This window comes from Ictalurus punctatus, chromosome 6 (genome assembly GCF_001660625.3).
Source record: "Ictalurus punctatus breed USDA103 chromosome 6, Coco_2.0, whole genome shotgun sequence".
Lineage (NCBI taxonomy): Eukaryota > Metazoa > Chordata > Actinopteri > Siluriformes > Ictaluridae > Ictalurus > Ictalurus punctatus.
Window position 1 is genome coordinate 8,194,804 of NC_030421.2, and position 28,000 is coordinate 8,222,803.

The 28,000-nt window shown below is 41.5% G+C and overlaps 2 protein-coding genes across 2 annotated transcripts in view; one reads left to right on the forward strand and one right to left on the reverse strand.

Moving 5' to 3' along the window:
• The window catches only part of itga4 (integrin alpha 4), a 45,161-nt gene extending 42,758 nt beyond the window's left edge, over positions 1 to 2,403 (forward strand). The window contains exon 28 of the mRNA XM_053680803.1: positions 1,086 to 2,403. Coding sequence (XP_053536778.1) covers positions 1,086 to 1,178 — 93 coding nt within the window. The 3' untranslated portion in view covers positions 1,179 to 2,403. The remainder of the gene's footprint in view (positions 1 to 1,085) is intronic.
• cerkl (ceramide kinase-like) overlaps positions 1,778 to 28,000 on the reverse strand; it is a 101,304-nt gene continuing 75,081 nt past the window's right edge. The window contains exons 5-13 of the mRNA XM_053680804.1: positions 27,805 to 27,947; positions 13,893 to 13,967; positions 8,800 to 8,977; positions 8,492 to 8,551; positions 8,325 to 8,356; positions 8,029 to 8,134; positions 5,239 to 5,335; positions 2,964 to 3,139; positions 1,778 to 2,846 (exon numbers count right to left, since the gene is read on the reverse strand). Coding sequence (XP_053536779.1) covers positions 2,765 to 2,846; positions 2,964 to 3,139; positions 5,239 to 5,335; positions 8,029 to 8,134; positions 8,325 to 8,356; positions 8,492 to 8,551; positions 8,800 to 8,977; positions 13,893 to 13,967; positions 27,805 to 27,947 — 949 coding nt within the window. The 3' untranslated portion in view covers positions 1,778 to 2,764. The remainder of the gene's footprint in view (positions 2,847 to 2,963; positions 3,140 to 5,238; positions 5,336 to 8,028; positions 8,135 to 8,324; positions 8,357 to 8,491; positions 8,552 to 8,799; positions 8,978 to 13,892; positions 13,968 to 27,804; positions 27,948 to 28,000) is intronic.

Consider the following 28,000-nt stretch of genomic DNA (forward strand, 5'->3'; position numbering starts at 1 on the left):
TTGCTAATAAGAAGTCAGAAGCTGGTGTCTGGCAATGCATCTCGTTTGCAGCAGGTCCTAACAGCAAAAGTACTACTAAGTACTAAAGATGCTCGCCATGAAGGGGTTGAATAATTTTGAAACTGGAGAAGTCATTATAAGTTGCATTTTGAGTTGAATTTGGGGAAACCACTTGAAGCATGCGTCGTGTTGAACTTGTTCAGTTGCTTTTGTTTGATTTGTTCGTTGCAAACAGCTGAAAGTCTGTACATTTTGACAATAAACCTGATTTGCAATGGGGGTGGAATCATTTTGATTGCAGCTGTAGTAACTCAAATAAGCATTCTTTATGGAGAGCAGAAAGACATCTCAGAATGCACAGCACATCAAACCTTGAGGTGGACGAGCTACAACAGCAGAAGACCACATTGGGTTCCACTCCTAATCAGCCTAGAACAGGAATCCGAGGTGTCATGGCACAGACTCACCCAAACTGGGCAGTTGAAGATTAGAAAACAAATCCCCTGGTCTTTTTCCAGTCTTCAACTGTCCAGTTTGGGTGCGTTTGTGGCCATGATACCTTAGATTCCTGTTCTTGGCTGACGGGAGTGGAACCTGACGTGTTCTGCTGTTGTAGCTCGTCCACATGTGCTGTGTGTTCTGAGAAGCTTTTCTGCTCACCACAGTTGTAAAGAGTGATTGAGTCTGGTCATTCTCCACTGATCTCTCTCATCAAGAAGGTGTTTCAGCGTGCAATCTCAGGATGTTTTCTACACTGATGTGCGTGAACATCCCCGGAGATCATCAGTCCGTTTGGCACCAGCATCCATCTCACGGTTAAAGTTCGGTTAAAGAGATCACACTATTTCCCCATTTTGATGTTTGACGTGCAGATGAACTGAAGCTCTTGACCTGTATGTTCATGATTTTACGCATTGCGCTGCTGCCACATGATTGGCTGATTACATAACGGGAAGCCAAATATAATAAATTCGATTTTGAACAGCGAGTGTCGAGTTCAGGCTTAAAAAATAACTGATTCGGATTGATGAAAACCTTTGCATGTAACCACAGTCACAGTGAATTGTCTTTTTCCCTCCGCACAGGCCGGCTTCTTCAAGCGGAGATTGAAAGAGAAAAGGGTGAAGATTGAGCGTGACAGCTGGGACTATGTCCCCAAGAACGAGAGCTTTTCATAAAACACGGAAGAACTTCAGATAGTGAAGACGTCAAGTGGGACAAATCAGGAATAATATGGAACCCGAACATTTACTTTACACAGTGTGGACTTGATGTTCCAGACTGGGAGCTTGAGCTACGTGGCTGTGCGGTTTGTGAGACCGCACCAGCGTGACTGTGTTCAGGACCAAACCAAATGCACTTTTGGCAGAGGGCGAGCTGAACTGCACACGAGTGAGGAGACTGAGATTTTCGTCTTGAGTGAACGGGACAAGGGCGTTGGCAAGGGGCGGATGGACAGTATTAGAGTCTGGACGTCACTGAACACGGCTGCCATCGAGAGTGCCTGCTGTAAAACAGAAACCCTGCACTACTGAGCAATGGATGAGTCCAGAGTCTCAGGTGTCAGGAGTTCCCCTCACGACTAGAAATGCAACAAACTGAGTCTACGCTGAAGGGAAACACTGTGCTGTCCCTCTCTCACTCTACTGTCTCAGTTCATCAGTTTGTTTTCTGTCTCTCTTGCAATCACTTTTGATTCTTTTTTTTTTTTTCTGCATCCGGCTTTCATATATGCTTTCTCTCCCTTCATATCCTTCCAAACCTACCTCCCTCTCTCTCTCTCTCTCTCTCTCTCTCTCTCTCTCTCTCTCTCTCTCTCTCTCTCTCTCTCTCTCTCTCTCTCTCTCTCTCTCTCCCCCTCCCTCCCTCCATCCATTTCTGTCTCCTGCTGTTGGGTGGAATGGTTAAGAGTTAGGATGGAGACAGTGTGGAGACACCAGATGGAAGGAGTGTGTGTGTGTGTGTGTTGGCTCACAGCCACTGAAACAGTGCTGGAGACGAATGTTAAGACTGATGCGTGTCTGGCACACGGCCACCGAGAGAGAGAGAGAGAGAGAGAGATTACACACTACTGTGTGTCAAATTTTACCCAATGAGTGACCACTGTGTGTGTGTGTGTGTGTGTGTGTGTGTGTGTGTGTGTGTGTGTGTTTCAGGGAGTCACACGCAAAAGCACATTCCATTTCTGTTTCAAATCACTGTGTTTATTAAATGAATGAATAGAATTGTGTAACTTTTTTATTTTCAGAGCAGCAGATTTGTGTGTAAAATTCTAAAAGAGTGTGTGTGTGTGTGTAAAGAGGCATTTGTCCCTGCATGTCCTCTGCTATTATTTAAGTACTGATGCACTGGACTGTACTGTGTATAATGTGTGTGTTTTCAACTAAATGACTTTTCTATTTACTGAAGAGCTCGAGTCGGTCTGTCTACGCCGTCTTCAACGACGTCTGTGTCTCTTTGTTCAGCGCTTTTTTCGAAAGGAAGTTTATAACATGACATTTGTTCATGCACTATCACTCACTAGTTTGTCGGCTTACCTGAGGACAGATTAACTAAACTAGCGAACAGCTACACTACCGTTCACTGAATAACAGCTGGCTAAGTCTAACTAGCAAGTTAAACTTGGTGATTATCAATATAGCTAGTTTATTTTAAATGACTCCTGCAAACATGAATGAATGACTGCAATTCCCTTTCTCCTCCTCATTCTAAAAATGCAGCCTACCCAGGGAGCTACTCTGTGATGGGAACACAATGTAGATGATTAAATGCAGCTGCAGTTAACAGGCGGCTCCTCGGCTTCCTCGATGTCTGTGCCGAACAGCGTGAGGAGTTCAGGATGAACCCTGTGGAACACGGAGTGAAGTTAGTTCGCACGCATACCAACACACACACACACACTTCTTGTGATACACACACATATATATATATACATGTATACATATATATGTGTGTGTGTGTACCGGATAAGCACTTCCCCCTGCACCTCCAGCAGCTCTCCGTCGATGTTCCAGGTTAGAGTTCTCTCAGAGGGGATGATGGGAGTGTGTTTGGCGTCGTGCTGCTCGTCATCACGGTGAGAGCACGGCTGCAGCTTCACCGCCCGCACACGCTGCACCTCCACAAACGAGAAACTGAACTACGGCACGATGACAAAAACACAAAGACAAAAAAAAATTCAATAAAATCTCCTGTTATTAATTTAAAAGCCCTGGATTGGACCTAATGGAATTATTAGATGGATTAAATTAGGATGGAATTATTAGAAAATGCCACAAGGTTTAGAGTGATGTTTGGGGTTTTGCTATACATGTACAGTTCCCTTAACACCAAAAACACCATCATGAACCAAAAAAAAAAAAAAAAAAAAGGGGGGAATCACAGAAATTCTGCTTATCTTTAGAAATTCTAAGGACATTTAAAAATAAAACAACAGAAAAAAAAACACTGGTGTCCAGTATGTCAGAACTTTAAATGAATATAATTATATATATATAAATACGAAAATGTCACTATTAGTGCAATGAAACAAAAACAACCCCCCCCCCCCACCCACCCACCCCCCCCCACACACACACACCCTAGTTCCCTTGTTCCTTCCTGTTTGTTGTTGAAAACATAAAAATATGATTGCTACTGAAATAATTTAAACAATTGTTAATTATATAATTATTATATAATTGAATAATTATAGCACTTGCCATGTGTTTTAATCTTCGCTGATTCTTATTTTCTTGATGTCAAAAAAAAAAAAAAGTCACGCATGGTTGTTCTTTTAGCAAAAGTCTGAAAGACTGCACTAGAAATGTCTTTTTGGAAATTCAGACGGTAAGAAAATAAATGATCTTCTTACAGGCACAAATCTGCAATCTTATTCAATTATTTCTGGGAAGTATATACGTTTAACACACACAAAATAACACATGCTGAAGTAACACTGAAAAATCACGAGTTTCCAAGTTCTGCTCGTGTTTATTCATTTCTGCAATATTTATTTAAAATCAAGTATTTATCAACCATTTTAAAATCCGCACAAAACTCTTTTTATACCCCTGTGTATAAACCTTTGAATCAGAATTAAAACTGCTCTCTATTTACATTTACTGTGATCTGTAAAATAATAAATGTAAATAAAAAAAGCATTTTACATTATGAACATCAATTATGATATAATAAATGACATAATCCTTTGTTAAACTCATATTAATGACAGAATTCAAGGAAAATATGTAGTGAAGGAGGAATAAAGAAACTAATATATATATATATATATATATATATATATATATATATATATATATATATATATATATATATATATATATATATGCACACACATATTGTTATGTTTGTTAGAGCAGGAGGAACACTACAGTCCTGTCCAGAGCGGAGCAGGACCAGGATTCACTACTCCGGTGTGTGGGACCGAGCTGCACTGTGCTTCACAGCCACTAGGAGGCAGTGAATGAACGGCAGCTTGTGAGAGCGATCCAGGAGAATCCGGGCCCTATGCCCGGCACCACAACACACGCTCAGCGCTCATCCTGTAACACTCTAACGACCCACTCAAGAGAGCTTTATTAGTGTTTGTTTTTGTGTGGTAGAGTGAGCAGCGTTTCACCAATTCAGACCTAATTACATCATTTATACTAGTGTTCTTCTCCAGAACAATGCAAACACATGGCCAGAACACTTCCACAAGAAGATAGAGCGTGGGCAAATTTGTGAAGACCCAAATGAAAATACACGACAGCACAGGCGATTGCCGTTAGAATGAAAATAACCGATATCTAAAACTTCATCATGTCGGGGTTTCTTTGGTTTTCGTCAGTTTAACGCAGTAATGCGCCACGACCCGATGATATAGTTCCAGTTTGAACTTAAACTTGGAAATGCTCCCAGCCTGTGATTAGTTGTTGTTTATTTGAAATGTTAACTGTCATATAAGATACATGCAGGAGGCACTCATTGATGCTTTCCTTCTTTGCAGAATATTTATAGAATGTAGGTTAGCGAACCGCACGATGGCTGGACTGTGCAAGAAAAAGCCAGAAAGAGGCACAGAGTCTGAAACGGGCTAATCGCTCCTTAGCCTGAAACCTGTTTCACGCCAACCTATTTGCCTCGACCGCGTGCTAATTCTGTTTAAGCCGCAAGGATCGGCAACACCATTAGCATGGGCGGGATTTTCTTTTCCCGAGTGGGTCAAACCGCACCGCCGCATGCCAGTGAGCTCACCGGATTGTTAGAGCTGCTGTAGCGTTTCAGGTGCTTGATGAACTCTGACCTGGAAGTGTTTGCTACAGCTGTGAGTGCCATGCTGTTGTTGTTCAGCCTGAAAAACAAAAACGGGGTTCGTCTTAGGGTTATCATGCCACGTTTCTGTAATGAGTGTTTATCTGGGTGAATCCTTTACTAGATACACATGACACTTGAAATGATTATCTGTATTAATTGTCTCTGTGTTTAATCACACACACACACACACAGAAAAAATATCACTGTTAATTTGGTCTGCACCAAAACTCTTCAGACCCCAGAGCTAAAACTATCACATTCACACTTTGACACGAGGTGACAGGAAGTGTGCTGTATGTGTGAACACTCCTATGAATATCTGTCTGTCCAGAACATAGCTAAGGATCATGATAACGTCTCCATATGCAGCCTGAACCGAGACCACGCTCTGTAAATGTTTTTGTTTTGTTTTTTTCATGGCAGATGAGTCTGTGGACATCTGCTCCAGTTTTAAGCCTTCTACATCACTTCCTTTAATCAGACCTTTTATGGCCTGATTAGCCTGCATTAGCCTAAGATGTCTGAGCCAACGTCCAGGTCCAACCTCAGATCTGCAGGGATTAGTACGCTTTATCAGGTAGTGTTAGGTTCAGCTCTATTTGTAACACACACACACACACACACACACACACACACACACACACACACACACACACACACACACACACACACACACACACACACACACACACACACACAAGACTTAGTTAGCCTACTGAGCTACAGACCCACTGACCCCGGGTCAGAGCTTTACACTCACACTAATGTTTATTTCATAATTACTTATTTCTAACTTAATATTTATATTTTATATACACCTTGTATTCAATTATGTCTATTTATTTCGATTATATATATATATATATATATATATATATATATATATATATATATATATATAATATATATATATATATATATATATATATATATATATATATATATATATATATATATATATATATATATATATATATTTAAGTCTGTCTATTCTGTTTTATTGCCATAACAACCAGCAGTTGGTCTGTGGAGCCAAATCTTAGATTACAGCGTGTGTGGACAATATATACATTTTTTCCCATTTTTTTCCGTTCATGATTCATGTCATCACTACTCACTTGCCATCCTTTCAATTCAATTCAATTCCATTTTATTTGTATCGCACTTTTAACAACGGACATTGTCACAAAGCAGCTTTACAGAAATATTTAAATTTAGGATATCCTTTTTCATTTGATCATTTTTAAAAATTATTTAATCCCTAATGCGCGAGCCAGAGGCGACGGTGGCAAGAAAAAAAACCTTGAGCGGACACCTTGAGAGGAACCAGACTCAAAAGAGGAACCTACCCTTATCTGGGTGATAGCAGATAGTGTGGTTATAAATAAATCTCTTCTATAACTGTGTACTACATGGTCAAAATGTGCAGTTGTGTAAACAGGAAATTCATCATAGTTTTCATATAAACATCTGTTTTGTTGATGTCATCAGTTGTACACTGATGGAAACTTGAAGACAATACCATTCGTGGCAATTTCAGTCCTAAAGCTATCGTAGCAAATTGTAGTCTTCAGCCATGGGAGCAAAACTGTTCATATCAAACACAGTCCAAAGCCATCTGTATGGTTTTTAAGTAATCTCATGGATCTTTATGCTGTCCAGCGAGTGATTTCCAAGTGATGAGAACTCAAATAGAAGTAGGGCATAGGGATAAAAATGACCTTTAATGACCAATCGTGAGTAATACTGTCTATCCAATACTAACTGACTCTGATCAGTCCTTCCTAACTTTTATTGGCTAATAAATGTCTGAAAAATCCTCACTGAATCTATATCTGGACTGAAAAGGCCTATATACTATACTGACTATACTATACTATATACTATACTGACCTCAATACTATCTGACTAGCCTTGACTGACGAATACTCAAATACCAAAACTGACTGAACAATCCTCCTGGATCAGTCCAGCCTGTCCACAAGTACCTGACCAATCCCGACTGAGTATTCCTGACTGATTTGTACTAGTTTCCCAGTCCTGACTAAACAATAATGACCAATCTCAATCTCTGAACTTGACTGACTAAATCGAATCCAAAAAATCCTGACAGAACAACCGCGACAAAGCTAACCTGACTGAACCCAATAATCCTAACTGACCAATACTGACTAATCCTAAGTGTCAGATCTTGACTGACTAAACTTGACTGACCAATCCAGTCCGGACTGAAAAATCCAGACTAAGCAATACACTTATGGCTGATTATTATTATTATTATTATTATTATTATTATTATTATTATTATTATTATATGATTATTCCGGAGTGACCAATTCTAACTAACCAATACTGACTAATCCTAAGTGTCAGATCTTGACTGACTAAACCTGACTGACCGATACTGACAAAACCGAATACTGATTATTATTATTATTATTATTATTATTATTATTATTATTATTATTATATGATTATTCCGGTCTGACCGATTCTAACTGACCAGTCGTAACTGTTCAATACTGAATAACCAATTCTGATTGAGTAATATTGACTTGAGGAATCCTCATTGACCAATAGTGAAAGATCAAACATGACTAAACTTTTTGAATTTTCCATGATCTGGGCTTCTACTGCGCTTGGCAATAAAGCCATGGAGCTTCTTGCAGCTGATGTGAGTAAGATGGACCTGCAGTGTGTAGTGTGGTGTGGTGTGTTTGAAGCTCAGACCTGGTGAACGGAGCGAGGCCTTTAGGAGCCACAGAGCACAAGCATGGGATGGACATAATGGTCACGCTGAGATAGAGACCTCTGCAGACCTGCCATTCAGCATCTTCTACTCGAGAGAGAGAGAGGAAAAAAAAATTAGGGTCAGAAAAAGAAAAAACTGGAGGAAACAATACGCTATATATATATATATATATATATATATATATATATATATATATACACACACACACACACACACACACACCCACACACACACATACATATATATATATATATATATATATATCACCACTCACCAACATCACTCAGGTCCTCCTCCGGCTCACTCCTGTGTAAACACAAGGCATCAAATGGTGTGTGTACTATATATCAGATGCGTGACCTTGAGCCATGCTGGCTTTCTAATTTAAAGCCAATGACTACTATATGAAAAGAAAGAAAAGAGAAAATAGGTGATACTCACTGGGTGTGATCTGATTCGCCAGTGCTGCTAGGTATAAAGGACAACTCACAGTCTTCAGGTCTTCACAGTCATCATCATCATCAGAGAGAGAGAGCAAGAGACAGAAAAAGATGAAGAAACACAAAGAGAGAGAGAGAGAGAGAGAGAGATGTTTTAAGATAGTTGTGAAGCTAGGAGGAGATTGGTAGATGTGTAACACTGTGCTTGTGATTGGCTACAGGGATACATGGGAATGAGGAAGACAGTTTCTCATCCAGAAAGGATGAGAATGGACCATTGTGCTAATTAGAGAGAGAAATAGCATGTACCTGAGCTGAGCGAGTGCAGTGATGAAGGCGAGTTCGAGTCTCTGTGTGGGCGGGATCCAGTTCAATCTTTCTGCCACAGCTAGCACTTGAGCACCAAAACCCACCATCACACAGAAGCCGAACTGCAGAAGCCCACCCATCGAGCTCACACTGCACACATCGACTGGCTGTCTGTGACCTACACACACACACACACACACACACACACACACACACACACACACACACTGTACTTAGAATCACTTTGTGCCTTATAGCAGCTCGGTATCACTCCGTCCCCCAAGTCTTACCTCTGAAAGAGAGAATTAATTGCGTGGTTGATAATATAGCTCCTGTACGTCCCAATTTTAATAAACCAATGACAGGACAGAAGTGGCGAGAGGACCAAAACAGAAACAAAAGCACATGACAAAGCCAAAACAAAAGCACATGGGAACCATGCCACACTCAGAGACGGGGGGTGGGGGGATGATACATTACAAGACTAATACAACGGAAAGCAGAGATCAAAACCAGCTCTTTCATAAATAATGCCCATGCTGGAATCTGCTCGAAGCGAATGAATCAAAGACGGCCTCCGGGGCATCTGAGATGGCTTCGATACGCGTGTGGCAACATTAAAAACCAAGAAGAAAGGAACTGAAAGCATTCTCATTTCTAATTCTAACAGTAAAACTGACAAGTCATCCATCAAGTGTCAATACCCGAGATGATTCAGGGCATGCCAATGTGTGTATTCGTGTGTGTGTGTGTGTCTTTGGTGCAGATCCACCGACCCATTTCCCGTTTCAGCCCGTTGCCCACAACGTCCCAATCCCCTCGGCCCTGGCCATGCCTGACCCTTTTCTGTTCCTCCTTCCTGTCTCCCTGCTCATGAATTATTCATAAGCTCTCCCTAAATCCTGGCAGTTGGCCTTATTCACATGCGTAAATATTGCTTAATTAGAAATGAACAAGCCCTCCATCAGCCCCTGTGAGTGAGCATGCCGGCACCCCCCCACATCCCCCCATGTCCGTAACCCCCGCCCATTCCTATCAGGTGTTGTGCATACTCTTGTTTAGCTTTCCTTTGAGAAAAAAAAAAGCTAAAACATTTTAAGATGTTCCTCTTTTGTGGTTTCTGGAGTCCATCTGATGGATACGACAGCTTTATATGGACAGCTTCTTCTCAACTCTTTATGATTGTGCTAGTGTGCTGTGAATGCTCCTCCTGAAATACCGAGACTAGCGAGAAAAAAAACCCCCAGCGAGTGTGTGCCAATCTCAATTAGTGCTAACAAAAGAACATGCCGCACCCACTCCTTATCGTATCCCTTTGGTCAACTGCGATGAGTTACACCACCATATGGCCCACATCTTCAGTCTGAAGAGTTAATAATGGGATATGCGCTCCAACAATCAGAGGGTCAGTACTGGGTTAATCATCTCACTCCTCAGCCATGCAGGTCCGAGAGAAAAAGCCCAGAGAGCTGGATAAGAATAAGCAAGGATGCAGCAATGCGCTTTTTTAATATTCAATACAATGCTGTTATCAGAACTAAATACCGAGACCCATCCATACTGAAATTTTAGAATTGAATAATTATAGTAACAAGTGGACGATTTAAATTGATTTATCGATTAAAAATCTAATATTATTGAAAATGACAGACAAGCAGGGTATAAAAATAATTCACATATTTAAACTGATTGTGTAATAAGGCTAGCAAGGTGGTTTATTCTGATACTGCACAAACTCTTCAACAGATTTAATCACAGCAGATTGGGTGCTATCATCAAATACTGAATCATTGTTTTACAAAATCGTACCAAATCATATCGTTTCGTAGCAGATTCAGAGTTATTGTCAAATACTGAATCGTTGCCCTATGAATCAAAATCATATCATGTTTTATCGTATCATAGTGGATTTAGTGGTATTGTCGAATACCAAATCATCAAATCAACTTTATTGTAGCAGGTTCAGTATTGAATCAGTTGCTTTATGAATCTCTACTTTATGAATCACACTGTATCCTAGTGCAGGGGTTCCCAAACTTTTCCAGGGCAAGGCCCCCCTAATGGCAATAACATTTGACTGAGGCCCCCTTTTTGCAAGATGTCTTTAAAACACATTAAAAATACAGACTTCTGAATATATCCCCCTTTTTTATTAATAATTACATCTTACATCTTTACATGACATTAGGAATTGATTGTGTGTGTGTGTGGTTGTCTGAGAGTGAGAAAGAGAAAACATACTAGTGGGAGGGATGGGCTTGGTGGCTCCGACCAAATTGTTGAGGCCCTCCGGGCGCCCCCTGGTGGCCCCCACTTTGAAAACCACTGTCTTAGTGTATTATAGCAGATTCGGTAGCATCATCAAAAATGGAATCGGTGCTGTATCGTATTGTATCATAACAGATTCAGTTTCATCATCTAGTCAGTGTGTACAGGATTTCACAGCGTTTTTTTTTCTTCTGATTGCTGCGACCAAAAATGCTCGATTTTGCTGCTGCTTTTTTCAAAATTTGCGAAATCGCAACTGTGCGAAATAATTTTGCGTGGTCTTTCGCTGTGATGTTTGTTGGTAAAATGACACCTTTTAGCTGTACTCATGTTCAACGCACATTAATCAAAGAGGAATTTGACGGAATGCCTGTTGTGATGACGTCACATGACACGTCTTGGCCCAAATCTGCGGAAAATATCTGCAGTAATTTGCAGGGAAAAAAACCCCTCTGAATATTGCCGAGTTTGCTTGATTTTGCGTTTATTTCTGTGATCGTAAAATCGGGAAATCCTGGAGGGACTGATCTAATATCTAACCAGTGTGTGTGTGTGTGTGTGTGTGTGTGTGTGTGTGTGTGTGTGTGTGTGTGTGTGTGTGTGTGTGTGTGTGTGTGTGTGTGTGTGTGTGTGTGTGTGTGTGTGTGTGTGTGTGTGTAAGAACCAGCCCCTCAATTTTTGACTAATGAGCAATGTTTTAAATTGTTGTTTTTCTTCTTCTTTGTCGAACATACAAACTCTATTCAAACATTATTTCATAATTACCGGAATTTAAGAAAGAGAAATTATGTGAGTTCTTGTTTTTATTATGTTTATCACCTGCTCTTCCTTCCTTTCTTTCTTCTGTCCATGCCTTGGCATGAGGAGGACTCAAGAGGACGCTCTAGTAAAATGGCCAAGATCTGCTTAGAAAATTTATCTTTTTACAAAACTTTAATATTTCGTCTCTTCACTACTTATATATATAAGAAGATTCATACATTTTATTAGAAGACATTTTTAATGTGCACTTTTTGAAGGTCTCCAGCTTTTTACCTACTCAACTGAACAAAATAAAAAATCGTTTAAAAAAAACATCTCATTCTAGAGATATGATAAAGCGACTTAATTCTATCATGAAACAACAGCTCAAGCTTTTGCTATTAGCGAGGTTTTCTGAGATGCAAGCCCAGCTGTGTGCGTGTGTGTGTGTGCGTGTGTGTGTGTGTAATCCCCTGACACAAGCCAAATCCGCTTGTCTGTCATAGTAAGCCCAAGAGAGATTGCACAGGCAACACAATGGACCAGACGCATCGGTGCAAATGTCACAAAAAACACCTAACATATACAAGGACACACTCACTCTCGCAAACACACACACACACACACACACACACACACACACACACACATACACACAGCCAAAATATCCAGAGTCCTCATTCTCAAACAGCCAACAATAGACCTGCCCAAAAAGCCTGAAAGCACGAACACATACAGTGGAGAGCAGGAGAGAAGGACAGACGGGTACACTGTCCCCTCCGGGGACCCACTCGTCTTCCATGGGACCTGTTAAACAGCATCACTAGTGCTGGAGAGACAGAACACCAAACACACACCAGGACTGAACACCCACATACACACACACACACACAAACACAAAAGCACACACACCTAAATCACTCCCAAAACAAGCTTGCTATCCCTAATTAAACAGCACATCACAGAGGGGCACAAAATCTGCTATTGTGATACAAAAGAGAGACTGAGATGGCTAAAGAAAGAGAAACAGATACACACAAACACACACACACACACACACACACACACATATCACATATATATATTTATATATATATATATATATATATATATATATAGAGAGAGAGAGAGAGAGAGAGAGCGCGAGAGAGAGAGAGAGAGAGAGAGAGAGAGAGAGAGAGAGAGAGAGAGAGAGAGAGAGAGAAACAGATGGACAGATTTATGTATATGTATACATATAAACATACATACACATACAGGGAGAAGAGAAGAAGAAACATATGATACCTCAGACATCCAGCCAAACATATGGAGAGAGAACTAAAGAAAAAAAAAACAGATAGCGATAGCGACATACAGACAAAGAGAAACAGACGGAGAGAGAGATGGTGGGACAGATGCCAAAACAGAGTAGAGAAACTCACAGGCATACTGACAACCCTCATTATTATTAGTAGTAGTAGTAATAGTAGTAGTAGTAGTAGTAGTAGTAGTAGTGATAGAAGAAGAAGTAGTAGAAGTATTAGTAGTAGTAGTAAAAGTAGTAGAAGTAGTAGTAGTAGAAGTATTAATAGTAGTAGTAGAAGTAGTAGAAGAAGTATTAGTAGTAGTAGTAGAAGTATTAGTAGAAGTAGAAGTAGTAGTAGTAGAAGTATTAGTAGGAGTAGCAGTAGAAGTAGTAGTAGTAGTAGAAGTAGTAGTAGAAGGAGTAGGAGGAGGAGGAGGAGAAGTAGTAGTAGAAGTAGTAGTAGTAGTAGCAGTAGTAGTAGAAGTAGTAGTAGGAGTAGCATTAGAAGTAGTAGAAGTAGTAGTAGTAGTAGTAGTAGGAGTAGCATTAGAAGTAGTAGTAGTAGTAGTAGTAGTAGTAGGAGTAGGAGTAGCAGTAGAAGTAGTAGTAGAAGTAGTAGTAATAGAAGTAGTAGTAGTAGTAATACAGAAACAGAAACACACAGATAGAAAGAGAGAAATACACAGCGATAGAAATCCAGAGACAGAGAGATAAAAAGATACAGAGTGACACAAAGACAGAAACTAAGACACAAATACATACACACACACACACACACACACACATTCACACTTACCCAGGATGATGTGCAGTGCTGCAGTTACAGGATGTTTCACACCGTGGACAGAGCACACAACAACATTGGTTGAACCTGCAGGGAAAAAATACAATGAATAAAACATACATGCACACAAATGTCAGTGAGTAAGTCATTATGCATTATGTCAGTCAGTCAGTCACTAAGTTATTCAGTCAGTCAGCCAGTAAGTCAGTAAGTAAGTCACTATGTCATTGAGTCAGTTAGTCTGGCAGGCGGTCACTAAGCTATTCATTAAGTAAGTCAGTAAGTCAGTCAACCAGTAGATCAATCAAGCAGTGACTAAGTAAGTCAGTAAGTGAGTTAGTCAGGCAGGCAGGCAGTAATTCAATCACTAAGACAGTAAGTCAGTCAGTCAGTCAGTAATCAGTCAATAGGTCAGACAGTTGGTCAGTGATTAGTCAGTCAGTAAGGCAGTCAGTCAGTCAGTCAGACAGTCAATAAGACAGTCAGTCAATAAGGCAGTCAGACAGTCAGTAAGGCAGTCAGTCAGTAAAACAGTCAGTCAGTAAGGCAGTCATTCAGTCAGTAATCAGACAGTCAGTAAGGCAGTCAGTCAATCAGTAATCAGACAGTCAGTAAGGAAGTCAGTCAGTTAGTAATCAGTAAGTTAGACAGTCAGTAAGACAGTCAGTCAGTAAGGCAGTGAGTCAGTAAGACAGTCAGTCAGCAAGTCAGACAGTCAGTAAGGCAGTCAGTCAGTCAGTAAGACAGTCAGTCAGTAATCAGTCAGTCAGTCAGACAGTCAGTCAGTCAGTCAGACAGTCAGTAAGACAGTCAGTCAGTCAGTCAGACAGTCAGTAAGACAATCAGTCAGTAAGGCAGGCAGGCAGTCAGTAATCAGTCAGTCAGTAAGGCAGTCAGTCAGTCAATAATCAGTAAGTCAGACAGTCATTAAGGCAGTCAGTCAGTCAGTCAGTAAGGCAGTCAGTCAGTAAGACAGTCTGTCAGTAATCAATCAGTCAGTAAGTCAGTCAGTCAGTCAGACAGTCAGTAAGACAGTTAAGTCAGTAAGACAGTCAGTCAGTAATCAATCCGTCAGTAAGTCAGTCAGTCAGTCAGTAAGACAGTCAGTCAGAAGTCAGTCAATCAGTCAGTAAGACAGTCAGTAAGACAGTCAGTCAGTAAGGCAGGCAGTCAGTCAGTAAGACAGTCAGTCAGTAAGTCAGTCAATCAGTCAGTAAGACAGTCAGTAAGACAGTCAGTCAGTAAGGCAGTCAGTCAGTAATCAGTCAGACAGTAATCAGTCAGTAAGACAGTCAGTAAGATAGTCAGTCAGTAATCAGTCAGTCAGACAGTCAGCAAGCGAAGCAGAAGCAATTATTGACCCAGGCGAACAGTAACTGGTAAGTTACTGGATTTTTTAGTTGAAACTAGTTTTAGCACCAATTGTCAGATAGAAGCTGTAACTGTGCTTCCTTGTTGCTACAAGCTGTACACTTGTTGCTAGATTAAAGCAAATTCCGGTATTCAGTTTTGGTTTCAGTCGGGAGTCACTCGTTCACGCGACTACTTTGTTTTGCTAATTAAAGAGGCGTGCTCAGCTGAAACACATCAGTATTTATTAATTAAGAAACGCTGAGGCGGAAGCGTCAGCAGAAGCGTCAGCCCTTGTCGTGTGAAGACAGTCAGTCAGTAAGTCAGACAGTCAGTAATCAGTCAGTCAGTAAGGCAGTTAGTCAGTAATCAGTCAGACAGTCAGTCAGTAATCAGTCAGTAAGACAGTCAGTCAGTAAGATAGTCAGTCAGACAGTCAATAAGACAGTCAGTCAGTAAGACAGTCAGTCAGTAATCAGTCAGTTAGTAAGTCAGTCAGTCAGACAGTCAGTCAGTAAGACAGTCAGTCAGACAGTCAGTAAGACAGTCAGTCAGTAAGTCAGTCAGTCAGTCAGACAGTCAGTCAGTCAGAGAGTCAGTCAGTAAGTCAGTCAATCTGTCAGTAAGACAGTCAGTCAGTAAGTCAGACAGTCAGTCAGTAAGTCAGACAGTCAGTCATCAGTCAGTAATCAGTCAGTCAGTAAGGCAGTCAGTCAGTAATCAGTCAGTCAGACAGACAGTCAGTCAGTCATCAGTCAGTCAGACAGTCAGTAAGACAGTCAGTCAGTAATCAGTCAGTCAGACAGACAGTCAGTCAGTCATCAGTCAGTAAAACAGTCAGTAAGACAGTCAATCAGTAATCAGTCAGTCAGACAGTCAATAAGACAGTCAATCAGTAATCAGACAGTCAGTAAGGAAGTCAGTCAGTTAGTAATCAGTAAGTTAGACAGTCAGTAAGACAGTCAGTCAGTAAGGCAGTGAGTCAGTAAGACAGTCAGTCAGCAAGTCAGACAGTCAGTAAGGCAGTCAGTCAGTCAGTAAGACAGTCAGTCAGTAATCAGTCAGTCAGTCAGACAGTCAGTCAGTCAGTCAGACAGTCAGTAAGACAGTCAGTCAGTCAGTCAGACAGTCAGTAAGACAATCAGTCAGTAAGGCAGGCAGGCAGGCAGTAATCAGTCAGTCAGTAAGGCAGTCAGTCAGTCAGTAATCAGTAAGTCAGACAGTCATTAAGGCAGTCAGTCAGTCAGTCAGTAAGGCAGTCAGTCAGTAAGACAGTCAGTAAGACAGTTAAGTCAGTAAGACAGTCAGTCAGTAATCAATCAGTCAGTAAGTCAGTCAGTCAGTCAGTAAGACAGTCAGTCAGAAGTCAGTCAATCAGTCAGTAAGACAGTCAGTAAGACAGTCAGTCAGTAAGGCAGGCAGTCAGTCAGTAAGACAGTCAGTCAGCAAGTCAGTCAATCAGTCAGTAAGACAGTCAGTAAGACAGTCAGTCAGTCAGTAAGACAGTCAGTAATCAGTCAGACAGTAATCAGTCAGTAAGACAGTCAGTAAGATAGTCAGTCAGTAATCAGTCAGTCAGACAGTCAGCAAGCGAAGCAGAAGCAATTATTGACCCAGGCGAACAGTAACTGGTAAGTTACTGGATTTTTTAGTTGAAACTAGTTTTAGCACCAATTGTCAGATAGAAGCTGTAACTGTGCTTCCTTGTTGCTACAAGCTGTACACTTGTTGCTAGATTAAAGCAAATTCCGGTATTCAGTTTTGGTTTCAGTCGGGAGTCACTCGTTCACGCGACTACTTTGTTTTGCTAATTAAAGAGGCGTGCTCAGCTGAAACACATCAGTATTTATTAATTAAGAAACGCTGAGGCGGAAGCGTCAGCAGAAGCGTCAGCCCTTGTCGTGTGAAGACAGTCAGTCAGTAAGTCAGACAGTCAGTAATCAGTCAGTCAGTAAGGCAGTTAGTCAGTAATCAGTCAGACAGTCAGTCAGTAATCAGTCAGTAAGACAGTCAGTCAGTAAGATAGTCAGTCAGACAGTCAATAAGACAGTCAGTCAGTAAGACAGTCAGTCAGTAATCAGTCAGTTAGTAAGTCAGTCAGTCAGACAGTCAGTCAGTAAGACAGTCAGTCAGACAGTCAGTAAGACAGTCAGTCAGTAAGGCAGGTAGTCAGTCAGTAATCAGTCAGTAAGACAGTCAGTCAGTAAGTCAGTCAGTCAGTCAGACAATCAGTCAGTCAGAGAGTCAGTCAGTAAGTCAGTCAATCAGTCAGTAAGACAGTCAGTCAGTAAGTCAGACAGTCAGTCAGTAAGTCAGACAGTCAGTCATCAGTCAGTAATCAGTCAGTCAGTAAGGCAGTCAGTCAGTAATCAGTCAGTCAGACAGACAGTCAGTCAGTCATCAGTCAGTCAGACAGTCAGTAAGACAGTCAGTCAGTAATCAGTCAGTCAGACAGACAGTCAGTCAGTCATCAGTCAGTAAAACAGTCAGTAAGACAGTCAATCAGTAATCAGTCAGTCAGACAGTCAATAAGACAGTCAATCAGTAATCAGACAGTCAGTAAGGAAGTCAGTCAGTTAGTAATCAGTAAGTTAGACAGTCAGTAAGACAGTCAGTCAGTAAGGCAGTGAGTCAGTAAGACAGTCAGTCAGCAAGTCAGACAGTCAGTAAGGCAGTCAGTCAGTCAGTAAGACAGTCAGTCAGTAATCAGTCAGTCAGTCAGACAGTCAGTCAGTCAGTCAGACAGTCAGTAAGACAATCAGTCAGTAAGGCAGGCAGGCAGTCAGTAATCAGTCAGTCAGTAAGGCAGTCAGTCAGTCAGTAATCAGTAAGTCAGACAGTCATTAAGGCAGTCAGTCAGTCAGTCAGTAAGGCAGTCAGTCAGTAAGACAGTCTGTCAGTAATCAATCAGTCAGTAAGTCAGTCAGTCAGTCAGACAGTCAGTAAGACAGTCAGTCAGTAATCAATCAGTCAGTAAGTCAGTCAGTCAGTCAGTAAGACAGTCAGTCAGAAGTCAGTCAATCAGTCAGTAAGACAGTCAGTAAGACAGTCAGTCAGTAAGGCAGGCAGTCAGTCAGTAAGACAGTCAGTCAGTAAGTCAGTCAATCAGTCAGTAAGACAGTCAGTAAGACAGTCAGTCAGTAAGGCAGTCAGTCAGTAATCAGTCAGACAGTAATCAGTCAGTAAGACAGTCAGTAAGATAGTCAGTCAGTAATCAGTCAGTCAGACAGTCAGCAAGCGAAGCAGAAGCAATTATTGACCCAGGCGAACAGTAACTGGTAAGTTACTGGATTTTTTAGTTGAAACTAGTTTTAGCACCAATTGTCAGATAGAAGCTGTAACTGTGCTTCCTTGTTGCTACAAGCTGTACACTTGTTGCTAGATTAAAGCAAATTCCGGTATTCAGTTTTGGTTTCAGTCGGGAGTCACTCGTTCATGCGACTACTTTGTTTTGCTAATTAAAGAGGCGTGCTCAGCTGAAACACATCAGTATTTATTAATTAAGAAACGCTGAGGCGGAAGCGTCAGCAGAAGCGTCAGCCCTTGTCGTGTGAAGACAGTCAGTCAGTAAGTCAGACAGTCAGTAATCAGTCAGTCAGTAAGGCAGTTAGTCAGTAATCAGTCAGACAGTCAGTCAGTAATCAGTCAGTAAGACAGTCAGTCAGTAAGATAGTCAGTCAGACAGTCAATAAGACAGTCAGTCAGTAAGACAGTCAGTCAGTAATCAGTCAGTTAGTAAGTCAGTCAGTCAGACAGTCAGTCAGTAAGACAGTCAGTCAGACAGTCAGTAAGACAGTCAGTCAGTAAGGCAGGTAGTCAGTCAGTAATCAGTCAGTAAGACAGTCAGTCAGTAAGTCAGTCAGTCAGTCAGACAGTCAGTCAGTCAGAGAGTCAGTCAGTAAGTCAGTCAATCAGTCAGTAAGACAGTCAGTCAGTAAGTCAGACAGTCAGTCAGTAAGTCAGACAGTCAGTCATCAGTCAGTAATCAGTCAGTCAGTAAGGCAGTCAGTCAGTAATCAGTCAGTCAGACAGACAGTCAGTCAGTCATCAGTCAGTAAGACAGTCAGTAAGATAGTCAGTCAGTAATCAGTCAGTCAGACAGTCAGTAAGACAGTCAGTCAGTAATCAGTCAGTCAGACAGACAGTCAGTCAGTCATCAGTCAGTAAAACAGTCAGTAAGACAGTCAATCAGTAATCAGTCAGTCAGACAGTCAATAAGACAGTCAATCAGTAATCAGTCAGTCAGTAAGTCTGTCAGTCAGACAGTCAGTAAGACAGTCAGTCAGTCAGACAGTCAGTAAGACAGTCAGTCAGTAAGGCAGGCAGTCAGTCAGTAATCTGTCAGTCAGTAAGTCAGTAAGACAGTCAGTCAGTCAAACAGTCAGTAAGACAGTCAGTCAGTCAGTAATCAGTCAGTCAGTAAGTTAGTCAGTCGGTCAGACAGTCAGTAAGATGGTCAGTCAGTGAGACAGTCAGTCAGTAAGTCAGTCAGTCAGTCAGTAAGACAGTCAGTCAGTCAGACAGTCAGTAAGACAGTCAGTCAGTCAGTCAGTCAATCAGTCAGTAAGACAGTCAGTCAGTAATCAGTCAGTCAGTCAGTAAGTCAGACAGTCAGTCAGTAGTCAGTAAGACAGTCAGTAAGATAGTCAGTCAGTAATCAGTCAGTCAGTAATCAGTCAGTCAGACAGTCACTAGTTGCGTTTACATGGACAACAATAATCCACTTTTAATCCGATTAAGACCATACTCTAATTAAGAAACTACCATGTAAACAGCAATTTTTACTTACCTTTATCTAATTAAGGTCATAATCGAAGTAAGCAATAATCTAATTAAGACAGGTGGAGTACTCCTGTTTTAGTCGCATTATGGACATGTAGTAGTGACATGTAAACACCTTAATCACGTTATGAACGTCGTGTGGGAGTTTTCACCACATTTTGCGACAGGACACAATCACACACGGCAGTTTTACGTTTTACGGTTTACGTTTTAATTAAGAAACGCTGAGGCGGAAGCGTCAACAGAAGCGTCAGCCCTTGTCGTGTGAAGACAGTAAGTCAGTAAGTCAGACAGTCAGTAATCAGTCAGTCAGTAAGGCAGTTAGTCAGTAATCAGTCAGACAGTCAGTCAGTAATCAGTCAGTAAGACAGTCAGTCAGTAAGATAGTCAGTCAGACAGTCAATAAGACAGTCAGTCAGTAAGACAGTCAGTCAGTAATCAGTCAGTTAGTAAGTCAGTCAGTCAGACAGTCAGTCAGTAAGACAGTCAGTCAGACAGTCAGTAAGACAGTCAGTCAGTAAGGCAGGTAGTCAGTCAGTAATCAGTCAGTAAGACAGTCAGTCAGTAAGTCAGTCAGTCACTCAGACAGTCAGTCAGTCAGAGAGTCAGTCAGTAAGTCAGTCAATCAGTCAGTAAGACAGTCAGTCAGTAAGGCAGGTAGTCAGTCAGTAATCAGTCAGTAAGACAGTCAGTCAGTAAGTCAGTCAGTCAGTCAGTCAGTCAGTCAGAGAGTCAGTCAGTAAGTCAGTCAATCAGTCAGTAAGACAGTCAGTCAGTAAGTCAGACAGTCAGTCAGTAAGTCAGACAGTCAGTCATCAGTCAGTAAGGCAGTCAGTCAGTAATCAGTCAGTCAGACAGACAGTCAGTCAGTCATCAGTCAGTAAGACAGTCAGTAAGATAGTCAGTCAGTAATCAGTCAGTCAGACAGTCAGTAAGACAGTCAGTCAGTAATCAGTCAGTCAGACAGACAGTCAGTCAGTCATCAGTCAGTAAAACAGTCAGTAAGACAGTCAATCAGTAATCAGTCAGTCAGACAGTCAATAAGACAGTCAATCAGTAATCAGTCAGTCAGTAAGTCTGTCAGTCAGACAGTCAGTAAGACAGTCAGTCAGTCAGACAGTCAGTAAGACAGTCAGTCAGTAAGGCAGGCAGTCAGTCAGTAATCTGTCAGTCAGTAAGTCAGTAAGACTGTCAGTCAGTCAAACAGTCAGTCAGTCAGTAATCAGTCAGTCAGTAAGTTAGTCAGTCGGTCAGACAGTCAGTAAGATGGTCAGTCAGTGAGACAGTCAGTCAGTAAGTCAGTCAGTCAGTCAGTAAGACAGTCAGTCAGTCAGACAGTCAGTAAGACAGTCAGTCAGTAATCAGTCAGTCAGTCAGTAAGTCAGACAGTCAGTCAGTAGTCAGTAAGACAGTCAGTAAGATAGTCAGTCAGTAATCAGTCAGTCAGTAATCAGTCAGTCAGACAGTCACTAGCTGCGTTTACATGGACAACAATAATCCACTTTTAATCCGATTAAGACCATACTCTAATTAAGAAACTACCATGTAAACAGCAATTTTTACTTACCTTTATCTAATTAAGGTCATAATCGAAGTAAGCAATAATCTAATTAAGACAGGTGGAGTACTCCTGTTTTAGTCGCATTATGGACATGTAGTAGTGACATGTAAACACCTTAATCACGTTATGAACGTCGTGTGGGAGTTTTCACCGCATTTTGCGACAGGACACAATCACACACGGCAGTTTTACGTTTTATGGCAAACAAGAGAGTTCGGCTGTTTCCCAAATCGCATACTTTCCTACTATAGGCCTGTAGTGGGGAAAAATACATGCATCTCGGCTACTATATAGACGGTAACTACGCAATTTGGGACACACCCACCGCTTCAAGCAGTTGTCTATTAGCACGTATCTATTAGCAGTCAGTCAGTAAGACAATCAGACAGTAATCAGTAAGGCAGTCAGTCAGTCAGTAATCAGTCAGTCAGACAGTCAGTCAGTAATCAGTCAGTCAGACAGTCAGTAAGACAGTCAGTCAATAATCAATCAGTCAGACAGTCAGTAAGACAGTCAGTCAGTAATCGGTCAGTCAGACAGTCAGTAAGACAGTCAGTCAGAAATCAGTCAGTCAATCAGTAATCAGTCAGTCAGTCAGTAATCATCAGTAAGACAGTCAGTTAGTCTTCTTCATTTATTTATTAAAAAAGAGATTTGATCTACTTGCCTGAACACAAGCTTATAGATACAGATGTACATGTTATTCACTCCTTACACATGCATCCACACAAACACAACAGCATTCACAGGAACCATCTCATTAATTAACTGTACTGCATTTTGCTGTGCAATGATGTATTTTATAATGCCAATAAAGGTGGCTTGCCCTATAGAAATGAGATCAGTTAAGCTAATAAACTGACGACTGTTTATTTGACAGTCGGTGACACTAAGATTAATGTGTGTAAATACTCATTTGTACAGAGAAACTTTAAATCACGTGCATCCACGTTTCCGTTAAGTGTTTTGGTGCCTGCTGCACCTGGCAATCAATTTTACTCAAACACACCATTTCCTCTCTTTTCTCTTCCTCAGAAACACACACACATACACACACACACATGCACACACACAGTGAAAGTGGAGAGCGATGCGGTTAATCATTAGAGCACACACTGTCAGAACAGGGCATTAATTTAAGTTGCTATCAGCTCATGCCAGAGGAGGATTTCATCTCTGTATATGACTGTGTGAGAACAGGTGTGTGTGAAAGAACAGGTGTGTGTGTGTGTGTGTGTGTGTGTGTGTGTGTGTGTGTGTGTGTGTGTGTGTGCATCTGTTTGTTTTTGCATGGAGCCCATCAGGTGAAAAGACACTCGCTTTTGCTTTTTCAGGTTACATGGCAGTGATATTCCTCATTAAAACCACCTGCCTAATATTGTGTAGGTCCCCCTTGTGCCCCCAAAACAGCTCCGACATGTCGAGACTCACACAACTCCACAAGACCTCTGAAAGTGTGCTGTGGTATCTGGCACCAAGACGTTAGCAGCAGATCCTTTAAGTCCTGTAAGTTGCGAGGTGGGGCCTCTGTGGATCGGACTTGTTTGTTCAGCACATCCCACAGACGCTAGATCGGATTGGGATCTAGGGACTTTGGAGTCCGAGTCAACACCTTGAGCTCTTTGTCATGTTCCTCAAACCGTAACTGAACAATTTGTGCAATGTGGCAGGTCGCATTATCCTGCTGAAAGAGACCACTGCCAAAATGGTATATAGTTGCTATGAAAGTGTGTACTTGGTCTGCAACAGTGTTTAGGTAGGTGGTATGTGTCAAAGTAACATCCACATGAATGTCAGGACCCAAGGTTTCCCAGCAGAACAACAGAGCATCACATTTCCTCGGCCACTGCCTCATCCACATCCTGTTATCTGGACACTTCCTGTTTATGGACTCGTTCATGTAATGCCTCACTGCAAAGTCTTGACAATATCTCCATCCATTAAGTTCTGATCTGTTATTCCATGTTTGCTGCCATTCTTGTGCACGAGTTTTGACTTCTCTTTTGGATCTGCTCTAATGTCCACTTTCTGGATCTGGATTATCTGCATATTGACTCTTTGCCTGTTTCATGACCGTTGAATTACAGTTTTGGATCGCTGCTGTGTGGTTAAACCTCCAGCACATGGAACCAAAACCATCTCCTGAATCTTTCTTAGTAGACATGCTTTGACCCATTGACTATAAGAAATCCTCAATATATTTCAAGAAAACAAAACGCTTTACTCCTATTTTCCTGCAATGTTGAGTAAAGAGCCATTTGACCAAAGACGGTGTTAGTCAGTCTGTATGAAGACGTCTAACATCTTGCTAGATAAGTGTGAAGTTGTTGGAAATCTACATACCGTAGTGAAACGGATATAAATCTAATCATTCCAGTTTGCAATCCGATCTTGGCTGTCAAAATGTCCAAGGAGCTTCGGCTCCACGACGAGAAGGAAATTTTATAATAAGGTTTTCTCCCTTTTTCCTTTTGAGAGTACGTAGAATTTAAAATGCTAGAAAGCCTGTAGTATTCAGAACAATATAGTAGAACGTTTCGCGTATGAAGGGTTTTCCACAAGTAGCCCATCCACATAATATCTTGTAGCAGCACACGTCTGATCAGTTTCTCAGGTAAACCTACCAATATGCACATTGTAGATGTACAGTTCTTGAGTGCGTCCCATCTGTTCTGCGCAATTTCTCATCTCCCTCTACACTGTCCGTTAATTAGAGTTCAATATTATTAGGATAATGGACCGTTCTCAGCACAGCAGTGACAACAGCACCTATTTTGTGCATGTGCGTGTGTTGTATCTAGTTCAGGCTCCGATTCATTGCATAAACAGTAACAAACACACCCCTGCGTCAATCTATAACAAAAAAAAAAAAAAAAGGGAAGTGTTACACGCGTTTATGAGCGAGTGATCTGTGATAGATGTTCACTCATATGCTTTCCAAATGATCTCCCTGAATTTGCTACACCTGCTCTAACATTATCTAAATACTGAAATTAGCATTTTGTGATATCAGGCTCATTGTTCGGCGTGCTTATTGCCGCTCGCTGTCCACCTGAGATCCGTCTATGTGGCAGGGATGAAGACAATGCCGTCTTCATTACTACCCGTGATTGTTTTTGTGCCATTGTTGGTTGGCGGGGAGCTTTTGTGTAATCGTCGCGTTCTGAAGTTCCATATTTTATCTCTTTAAAAAAAAAGAAACAACAGCTCTCGAGCCTGTGCCAACGCCGCAATATATTAGCCGTCCCCATTCCAGAGCACTAAAATAGGTGGGGGGTTTGAAAGTGAGAGAGTGAGACAGACAGAGAGAGACGGGGGGTGTGAAGTGAGAGGAGGAGAAAAAAATGTCCTTGGAAGTGCGAGCACTTCTGCAGAACAATTAACTTAATTAAGCAGACGACATGAATATTCATAAGGCTGTTAATGTGTCGTCCCCCCCGTTCCCCTCCCTCATCCGGGCAGATGAATGCGACGCTCCGACTCGCTAGTCAAGCATGTCTTAGAGCCTCGTCAAAAAATTGTTGGTTCTTTGCCTGGAATATCAAAGAAATTAACAGTCCCGTGGAAACCCTTAGGAGCGAGCGAATTAATTAGGAGCGTGAGCTTTCCGCGTTATGGGCTACATAGGGAGCGCCGTATATGAGACGGAGCTCTTAATTGGGCCGCAAGAGTCGTTTTACGTGTTCAGCTAGTGTGGAGTGAGTAATGTGTTGTTTTTAAGACATGCTTGCTGTAAAATTACAACTCGGTTAGAAGGAAGGGATTGTACTTGATTCGTATACAGCTGCACGTCTGGCAGTATATCGGCCTTTCGGAGTCCAATCAAAGGAGGACGTGAACTAGCCTATTCGGATTCATTCGAATCACATACGGATTAATAAGGGACAACGTTGAAGCAAAAAATCTGGATAATCAAGCAGATACTAGAATAAAGATGTTTTGCATCTGTATCTGATATACAGTGAATATGAGTTAAGGACGCGCTGAGACTGATCGCAGCTGCATTGTTTTTTTCCACCAATCTGAATGAATTTATTGCAGTTGGAGTGGATATAATACACCATAACCCTTTTATGCATGTGCTTTTTTTTAAATACCACAGCATGGTTGAATTCTCACGGCTCGAACAGTAGTTCTGGTTGTGATATAAACAATAGGTTTTTGTTAACGTTGTGCTAATGGTTTATACACAGGGTATTTGTATTTACCCCAAAAAAAGGGTTGTTTGACAAAGAAAAACTTGTGAAGTTTTTGTGAAGATCTGGTGAAGTTTTTTGTTAGGCAATGTTAATGTAACAGTGCAGGAAGGAGTCTCCAGTGTCATTTTTAAAAAAAATTTTTTTTACATATATTATTATTGTTTTGCCTTACGTGTTATATCTGACACTTTTGCGCTACACTGTCACTTCCTGTGCCCGTTGTCCTGTTTTAGTTGTTACTGCAATGTCTTGTGTTGTTTGCTCACGTTTACTCACGTTTGCACGTGCACTTTACGTAGAAATGCGTAGGTCTTATTCAGTACTGTGTCGTCTCACGTGTGGTTAGTGTGTTGTTTTATGTTTGGTCTGGGCGGAACGTTGTGTCGTTTCACTGTGTACAGTACAAGCTGTTTATGGTTGAAATGACAATGAAAGCCAAGTGGCATTGACATTTCATTGACTTGACTTGACTAGACAGCGCTTTTTGTAACAGTCACAGTGCTTTGGAAATTTTCCCAGCACAGGAAATTCTTCAGGACCGAGGAGTTCTAAATAAATAACTGAAGTTAGCAGGCATGAAGTAAAAGTAAAATGGGGGTACAAACATCAATACAGCTCCCAAGTGGTGCCACAGAAAAGTGCTCGTCCTATCATCTGGAGATCACGAGCTGCAATCTTGAAGACGCCACGGCCGACCGTGGCTGGGAATCCAAGAAAGCAAAATTGGGTGTGCTCTGTGTGGTGGGAGGGGCATACTGGCATACTCGATCTCCTCCTGTCAATCAGAACAACACTAGCCAATCATGGGCATCTATCAGCTCGTGCTTGCCGGAGACTACACATAGTGCTTTCATCCAAAAGGAGACAAGTTTACTATTTACTATTTTTTTACATTCATATTGATATATCTTTTAACAAATACAGTAATTATGCAATTTTGCTCTGAAGTTATACATCTTATATTACATTTAACCCCCCGCATCTCCGCCCCGTCCATGTCCTGGAGTTTGCATGTTCTCACCGTGCTTCGGGGGTTTCCTCCGGGTACTCTGGATTCCTCCCCCATTCTGAAGACATGAGTTGTAGGCTGATTGGCATTTCCAAATTGTCCGTAGTGTGTGAATGTGTGTGTGAATGTGCCGAGTGCGAGTCTCTTGGGATAGGCTGTAGGCACCCCGCGAGTCTGTGTAGGATAAGCGGTACAGAAAATGGATGGACGGATGGATGGACGGACCTTAACGGAGGATTAAAAATCAGGACAGCGGTGAATATAACATAATACTGGAGTAATTTGGAGATGATCTGCATCTTATATTTCTAAAAAAACAGCCTTAAATTAACCAAGTGTGGATACCAAACGTGAAAGGGATAAAGTTGGCGGCGTTTAACACGTACACGAGTTTTGATTGGTTTAGCACGTTACTTACTTCACTTCTTTTGTTTAGGAAGGAAGGTTTTGAGTTTGAATCCCAGTACCACTAGGTTCGTACAGTATACGAGTGCATGAGAGTGAAATGTGTCCAAGTTTGTGTTTATATTTATCTGTTTCTGTATTTTTATATGTTGTACATGTGTACGTAAGTGTGTTTACTGTATATGTAAGTGTATGTGCCTGTGTGTGTGTGTGTGTGTGTGTGTGTGTGAGTGTACCTGTGTGCGTGCGTGTGTGTGTGTTTCAAGGCTCTGTTTCAATTAACTCGGCATGTGATTGTCCTGGCTGTGATTAAATCAGTCTAATAACAATACACACACACACACACACACACACACAGCTATGAGCGAAGCTGTTTGTTTTTGCCAGAGGAGCTTCACAACATGATCAGCCTAAATCACAGTGACAGGGAAGTCTTTGGAGGAAGGTGCAGAGGAATTCTGGGTAATTTCTGACAAGTATGAAGCTGGTGAGTGAGCGTTTATAATGAATTAAAGTGTAGTGTATAAGGGTTACATCTGAGATACTATACATGCAGACTTTTCACAGTATGGTGTGTGTGTGTGTGTGTGTGTGTGTGTGTTTGCTGGTGACCCTCACCTGCTGGTATCACACCTAGAGGAAGTGGTGCTGGGACGGGCGTGAAGGCAGAGTGTGTGTCCCTCTCAGCATCCATCTGCGCTCGGAGCAACAAACCCTGAGCAACTTCAGCTACAGAGCCGTCACCACCTACACACACCACCCTGAAACACACGCACACACAGGGAGGTGAGAGAGAGAGAGCGAGAGATGAAAA